This window comes from Varanus komodoensis, unplaced genomic scaffold, assembly GCF_004798865.1.
Source record: "Varanus komodoensis strain SLA01 unplaced genomic scaffold, ASM479886v1 scaffold17, whole genome shotgun sequence".
NCBI lineage: Eukaryota > Metazoa > Chordata > Lepidosauria > Squamata > Varanidae > Varanus > Varanus komodoensis.
Genome location: NW_025335505.1, coordinates 15,177,145 through 15,185,094, shown reverse-complemented (window position 1 = coordinate 15,185,094; position 7,950 = coordinate 15,177,145). Strand labels below are relative to the sequence as shown.

The 7,950-nt window shown below is 39.9% G+C and overlaps 1 protein-coding gene across 2 annotated transcripts in view; it reads left to right on the top strand.

Moving 5' to 3' along the window:
- Positions 1 to 2,191: 2,191 nt before the first annotated feature.
- The window catches only part of TMX3 (thioredoxin related transmembrane protein 3), a 32,451-nt gene continuing 26,692 nt past the window's right edge, over positions 2,192 to 7,950 (top strand). The window contains exons 1-6 of one of the 2 annotated variants that reach the window (XM_044426499.1): positions 2,192 to 2,307; positions 3,971 to 4,028; positions 5,000 to 5,039; positions 6,607 to 6,730; positions 7,116 to 7,161; positions 7,475 to 7,555. In XM_044426499.1, the coding sequence (XP_044282434.1) occupies positions 2,262 to 2,307; positions 3,971 to 4,028; positions 5,000 to 5,039; positions 6,607 to 6,730; positions 7,116 to 7,161; positions 7,475 to 7,555 (395 nt within the window). In that variant the 5' untranslated portion in view covers positions 2,192 to 2,261. The remainder of the gene's footprint in view (positions 2,308 to 3,970; positions 4,029 to 4,999; positions 5,040 to 6,606; positions 6,731 to 7,115; positions 7,162 to 7,474; positions 7,556 to 7,950) is intronic. The other variant, XM_044426500.1, reaches the window with a different exon arrangement.

The following is a 7,950-nucleotide window of genomic DNA, read 5'->3' as shown; positions in this document are numbered from 1 at the left end:
ATTGGCTGCCTATATGCTTCCAAGCCTATATATGCTTCCAAGCCTTCCAATTTTGTATTTTGGTAAAAAAAAAGTGATTTATTTTCTTGTATTTTATAAACTGCTGTAAACCACCCAGATTGCTTTGGCTATTGGACAGCATAGAAATGAAATTTATAATAATAATATTCTTTATTGTATTCCAGGCCTGGTCTACATTTACTGAATGACAGCTTAGTTAACACTAACATTCCAGTGAAACAGTTTCTGTCTATTTTGAAGCAAAGATTAAGTTAACGAAGTATCTGGCTGGGGAAACTCTATTGTAGTTCTCAAAATACCATGACACAGAGTTTGCAATTGTATCCAGAAAACTGCACATTGCAACATGGCAAATTGTCTGAAGATCAGCGCAACTGAGAAAGTAATTATTTTCATGGTATTTGTACCAGAACTCCCTTTAGGGAGAACTGGAGGCATATTTGGCTTCCACTGATCTTCCTGTTGTTAGTGCACTGGTATCCACATTTCTACCAAACACATAGTTTATTACAGGAAACAGCTCCTCATGAACTAGTTTGGTTAATTTTGCCTGCATTTTTATTGTGAGTTCAGTAACTCAAAATAAAACTAAAAACAAAAATACTCACAAAATAATTTATTAGCTTCTTGCATAAGGTCTGAATATAAATTGCAATAGATACATAAACAACAAATACATACATATATGTGTGTGTTAAAGTAAAATATACTTTTTAAAGTTTTCAATTGTTTCTTCAGATCTTCAAAATTCTGCTGTACAACACCAAGTACAGTAACAGCCATCCATACTTCTAAAATGCTAACCAATGGTATGCATGGAAATAAACCTATATATGGCCTTCAAATATCAATGACAGCAGTTGAATTACTAGGATTGACACTGTGAGGCACTGTTGCACTCACGCTGCACTTGTGCCCTTTCTACAGGTGTTTCACTGTGCAAAGAGAATGTGGGACTACATAGGCCACTTGTATGATCCAGTAAGGCTGTTCTTATATATCCCCTAACATTATCCTCTCAGGCAATGCTTTGCATTTGCCACCCTTTTTTTTTTCCTTGTTTAATTCCTGAGACTTGTGCACTCATGCTGCACTGCATGCGAGTGTAACTTTTAGCATGCTGTTTAAAGAAATGAACAACCAGCCAGCGATCCTTCTCTCTCAAACCATTTTTCACTGGCATGCTGTAACCATCCTGAATGAGAGGCTGAGCTGTACATAAAACTGACATGCCCTCCTGCAAAACAAAATGAAATAAGCCCCTTTCTTTGCAAGGCGGTTATGTGCCATCATGTCTTCTCCAACTTATGATGAACCTACAAATAAAAAACCCTCCAGAATGCCCTGTCCATGGCAGCCCCATGTAGCTTTTCTAAGTTCAATCCTGTGGCTTCCTTTATAGATTGAATCCATCTCGTATTTTGTCTTCCTTTTCTTCCTCTGCCTTATTTATTTACTTATTGCATTTGTATGCTGCCCCATAGGTCCAGGGCTCTCTTCGACTTTGTCTAGCATGATTGTCTTCTTCAGTGATTCTTGCCTTCTCATGACATGTCCGAAGTATGACTGCTTCGGGGTTGTCATCTTTGCCTCTGGAGAAGCTGTGGCTTGATCTGATCCTGGACCCACCTGTTCGTCTTTCTATTGGACCAGCACCATGTTCGGGATGCATTAAGACTGGTAAAGCAAATTTAAAGTCCCTTGCAGCACAACGCGCTTTAGCTGAGCTTACTCAGACGCAAATGCCATTTAAGTCACCGGCCTTACTCTTAAGTAAATGTGTATAGGATGGCCGCTGATGCGTCTCTGTTCAAGAGGAGCGAACAGTGATAACGGCAAAAACACTCTACAACTCTTCGCACCCAGGGAAAGTTAACCCAGGACAGCGCCTTTCTCCATCCCGACTCGGCCCAAAACTGCGATTGGCTGTGTGCAGCTGACTTCGCAGTGAGCGCAGGAAGAAAGCCGTGGCCTGATCCCCACCCGCGAGACTCCTTTGTTTCCCTTTCCTCCGGCTGCCCCGGAAGCGCGAAGCGAATTAGAGGAACAAAAGCGCCGGCTCAGCGGAACAGGAGCGTTGCCCGGCAACCGCCCCTCCTTCCCTCGCACAGCGAAGAAACGGCCGGAGCCGCGGCTGTGCGGCGCATGCTCTGTTCGCTCGGAGGAGGAGACAGGGCGGGCGAGCGAGGCCCGCTTCCCCTTCCGGCTGGTGCCTGCCTTGGCCGCCGGCTCCTGTCAGGATGGGAGTCGGGAGAGAGGAGCTGCGGAGCCTGCTCTTGGCAACAGGTATTACGATCGCGGCGTCGCTGTCGGCTTGGCGGTGGCGCAGAGGCCGGGCTTGGGATGGAGGGAAGCGGAGCGTGCGCCTGGGGAGGGCGGGGCGGGGGGGGGCGGCGGCGGAGGAAGGCTCGAAAGCGGCGGCGCTGGGGGAGCGGGCGACCGGAGAGGGCTTGGGGCAGACTAGTGGGACCCGTGGATGAGCGGGGCTGTGGGCGGCAGGCCGCCCTCTTTGAGGAAGAAGAGGAGGAGGAGGAGGAGGAGCAGGTGGCTGAGGGAAGTGACGAGGAAATGATACCGCGTATGGGGTGATGCTGCAGGAAGTGGGCTGGAGGGGAAGGCAGGCGATGGCCAGATCTCTGCACTACTGACTCCAGGGCCAGGGATGGGCACCTGCTAGGGAAGCCCAGCGGCTCGACCAATGGCCACCTGCTGCTGAGCTGCAATGGGGCCCTTGCTGAGAGCTAGGGAACTCTCCTAAGCTGTGTGTATAGAAACCAACAGCCTTTCCTTGCCCACCCATTCATATTTGTAGGACAGGTGGCCCAGGGCAGCAGGCACCTGTGAAGGTCCACGAGCAAGCGATGTGCCAAGGATGGACCACCGCCGTCTTCTAATTGCATGCCTGCCTGCTCGCTCACTCACTTGGGGGGATACAACAATAAGGAGTGTGTGGACCAGAGAAAGTTTGGGTTACTTCTGGTTTGGCTTGTTAAGCTCTTTTCTCTCCCCTCCCCTTCTATCCCCACAGGGGGAATGGAAGCCAGTGGAGTTTCCCAGAAGCACAAGTAATATAGTAATTCTAGGAGCTGTTGTATCTTCCTCTTGGTTGCACATCCTCTCTTCCGATAGCATCTGTGCTTCAAGGGCAGTGGTGGGTGGGGGAGGAATTAGGAGATGTGCTCAGTGAGTCTCCTGCCCTTACTTTATTCCATTCTTAACTGCAGAGAAGAGATGTTTGTGTTGGCTGCCTCATTTGCTTACACAGTCACCATGCTTCTCTCCCAGTAGGTAGAAATGCTTGGAGGCTGGTGAATCTGTCCTTCCTACTGTGCCATTTTGAGAGAAGGTAGTGTAAGCAAGTAGGCAGAAGGCCATGGAACAGATGAGCGAGCAAAGAGTTGGAACATTTGCTTCTTGTGTAAGCATTTCTATGTCTGCTTGCATACCTGCATTTATCCCTTTGGGCATAATAAAAGTTCTAGTTCCATGGGCCTACTTCTTACTACTGCCACATCAAGAAAGAAAAGGCTGGCAAGGTGTCAAAGATAGCTGCTTGAATCTTGGATTCTGTTTCTAATGCCCCAAAGAAAAAGCATATGCATGATATGTTAACGTTTGCCCTGTTATGTGCGTTTTTGCTCATGCATTGGAAAGGGCTGGGATGGTGAGGGAAATGATGATGCCTGTATATTCCAATTGAGATAGCATCAAGACAGTTCAGAGTTTTTCTTGAAGTATAAAGCTAGTTGGAACTCAATTTGGAGGTGCATTAGACATCAGTAATCTGGAGAAAGCATATTTTATAAGTGGCCTTTCTATGTAAGTTAATTGTATAGGTGATATAAAATATACTGGATAGTATATGAACTTGGATTGGTGTGTTTCAGTTAATGCCATAGATATTACTAGGATATGTTTTCGTTTTCTCTTCTGCCACCTGTTCTTCCAGTAGCTGCTGGCCTTATATTTGCTGTAGATGCATCTTTTGTGGAAGATTTAGATGACTCGTAAGTATATAGTTTTTTTTTCTTAAGAACTGTGGCTTTAAAGATTTGCTTTTATATATTTATTGGAAGGCTTTGAATCATTGGTGGGTTGCTTCATATTTTATGCTGTTTTTGTGTTGAGTGTGTTGAGTTTTATGAATACATCCCACCATTATCAAATGGTAGTATTTTTTGCCTTTTTGTTGCAGATATGGTATTAGGACTAATGAGGGCATATTCAAAAAGAAGCTAAAATATGAACTTGCTTACATGGTTCCTATTAATATATTGCCTGCTATTTCTAGACAATGTACACTGTACAGGAATTAAAAACACAAGCCCTATCTACAGTTTGTTGAATAGGCTCAGAGTATCTTAAGACATAGATATTCTTGTTCTTCTGATCAGTTCTATTTGAAAGTTATGGCCAGGCACTCTTTGTATCCATCTCCAATGTCAGTTGAAACATCCCAAACAAAATTTTATACATTTTTGTACAAATTCTATGTTTGCAGGAAAGAAATGCCCCCTACTTAGTTTGTAAGGTTTCATTATTAAAATAAAAATGAAATATAAGTGCATTAGAATTTTGAAATGAGCAAAGGATGAGACTTTGCAGAAATGAAGCACTTTAATGACATCTAAAAATTCCAACTGAGCTTGGCAAATCTCATTTCAGTAGCAGTTCCATAAGATTGGTACCAATTGGGCTGTGCTGAGAAGGACTGATATGCTATTACTTCAGAAATGTCTCCTGAAGCAGAACATATCATTTTTTCACACTCATTTTACTGTTGATCTCAGGCAGTTATTATTGGAAGAACTTGATGCCAAGGGAAGAGGAAAATATGTTACTTTCATACTCACCTTGGTGCATTTGTTGAAGAACTAATAAGGCAGGAATCTTCAAAACTAACTCTACTTTGTAGAAATGTACTTCTAACATATAAATACCTCTGTCTTATTAAAAAATATTTCATCAATTTTCATAGGTTTAAAGAGAATAGAAAAGATGACATTTGGCTTGTAGATGTGAGTACAATATTATAAAAACTTTATTCAAAACTTTATTACCCCCTACTTTGCTTTTTTTCCTTTAAGGAATTCTACAGTTCATTCAATGTTTATTGTAATCTCCTGCAGATGGTACTCCAGTTATATCTGCAAAATAGTGAATTGCTCTTATTGTGAGTTTATTATAATATACGGTGCAGTGTAGGCACTGAACTGCTTTGTAGCCATCGGCACAGGGTTTGTATGCTAGAAAAACCTGAAATATTAAAGATGATACATACAAATGGATAAACTGTATTGAGAGTATGATAATCCAGAAACTATTTTACTTGCAGTCTTGTAAGCATATAATTGTCTGGCATATAACAGCTGAATAATAAGTAAATAATAAGATAATGGTTCTGGAGATCACTGTAATGAATAGCACTTTTAAAGAAACTGGCATATAAAATCATTTGCTTTTTAATGGCTTTTTATTAATACTGTTTTAATACATTTTCTGAGTTTTGCATATTTTGAATATTTAGAACAAGTACTCTTTAACTGAATTGATATTTATAATTCACATACAAATTTTAAAAACTAATTTTGCTGCAGAAATCTGTTTGGCAGTATAGCAAATAACAATTTAAAAAACTCTATATATACTGCTCAGGAATGCATTTGGTGGACATTTGAAAAAAATGTGATATTGCCCATGAACTTACAAATTATCAAACTTATGTTGTTTTTTTTAAACAAATCAACAATGATAGATAATTTTCAGTAGTTCTGAATGCTGAGTATACGTTTTCATGTGTTGTGAACTACGGAAGTGGGGCATATCCTAACTGTCCTTATATAAAACTAGTTCCTGTATTAGTTATTGTCACTCAGGGAAGTAATTATAAATAATTCTCTGGTCTAGCACTGAAGACATCTGTAACAGTTAAACTAGCAGAATCTTAGGAATACAGTACAGATGTATTTTATATGAACTCTCTTTCTTTCTGTGGGTACAAGCATATATAAAATGGCTTTGTTTTGATTAGAATACAACATTTTAAAATAGGTGATGCAATTTAGGCATAATAAAGCATAGAAATCAACCAAAAATACGGTCAGCGGAACAATCCTGTGGCCTATAGACATTGTCTAGCAGCTATAGGATTTTTCTGATTCTCAAATAAGGTTGAAAAAGTTACACTATGGAATTAAATTGGCAGGCTTAAAAATCAACACAAACAGAAATAAACCATACTTATTCCCTGCTGTTTCCTAGAAATCTTACTAAAAGCAGTTAGTTTAAGTAATAAATGATCCATATCATTATTACATGAATATTAAACTTTTCTTCCATAAACTGCTGGAAAAAGAAGTAAGCAGAAGATAGGATAGTCTGTAAAAATCAGTTAGTGCCAAAGCCTTAAGTACTTTTATCTGTCTTCTAACAGGAATAAAATAATACCATAATTTTCTCATACTTATCCTAAAACACTTAGATTTACAAGATTTAAAAACTAAATTTGGAAAAGTCCCATGGAAGGCAATTTGTACAAGTTTCAAGTTTCAAAATCATATGTGATTGGTTAATTTTGTTTCTCAGTTTTATGCACCATGGTGTGGCCATTGCAAGAAACTAGAGCCAGTGTGGAATGAAGTTGGCAAAGAAATGGGAAGCATCGGTTCTCCAGTAAAAGTTGGGAAGATGGATGCAACTTCCTATTCTAGTAAGTGCACTGCTAAAGTCGTCTGTTGTATCTTTTTTTTCAGTGTGATAGAAAAGGTAACTAACTAATCAACAGCATAAGTGCATGAGGTAATATATAGGTATTGGCACAGATATTGAGAGATGAGTGAGTGCATGGGCTAGGCATTTTATTCTGTTACAGTAGGAAATATGCTGCCAATGAATCAGGGGGAAAAGTTCCTCATCAGGCAGCATGTTTCTATCATAATTCCAGTGTAGGAGCAGCAGCTGTAAGTAACAGAATTTTTGATGCAATGTATTACAGTTGTTTTCACAAAAGTGCCAGTAAAATATTTGTTAGACTATTTGAATTGTGGCAAGAGAAAAATATACTTTTAGATTGTTAATTACACTATTTTTTGTAGGTATTGCCTCTGAATTTGGAGTTCGAGGCTATCCAACAATTAAGCTGTAAGTAGAACCTATGTCTTACATCTTAAAATGCTAATCTGTTGTAGTGTCACTAACATCTGCTGCAATAAGTATTCTGTTGATATATACTAAATGTAGACCAATGTTTTATTTTCTCCATTACTGTCTCATTTAAAAGGTAACTGGTATTGCGAAGAATAATGATCAGTTCTTCACTTCTTGCTTACTTTTGCAGTGTAATAATGCTTTTGAAATGTGTCACCTCTCCTTGTTCATAAAATGTGAACCCCATGTGCAGCTATTTTCACAGATATTGTCTTATGGAATGTACTTCATCCAATATTTTATTCAGGTTAAAGGGTGACTTGGCATATAACTACAGAGGACCCAGGACCAAAGATGATATTATCGAGTTTGCAAACAGAGTAGCAGGGTAAGTATTTAAAGGGTTCAATCAGATGTAGCATATGGGATAGGTGTTGATGATATTTTGGAAAAGGCTAACGGAAAATGTGGATAAGGTAGTCCATAGGGTCTACAGCAGCCAGGATGTTCTATGCCATAATTGACAAGAGACCCCATTTTGCTGAAATAGCTTGATCTCTCCTGAAAGGTTGTATGAAGCAACACCTTGAGTTCTATAAATAAAATTTATCAAAACTGTGTATTTAAACTGCCATAGATATATGTGAGCCCTTCATCTTGTTTTCACACAGAAAATTCCACTTTTACTGAGTCCACTTCAACATTCCCTTTATGATTTCTTCTGTATCACCCTTAGATTGCTCTCTTGCAAAGTGTTCACATAACTGGAGCCATTAATTCTGT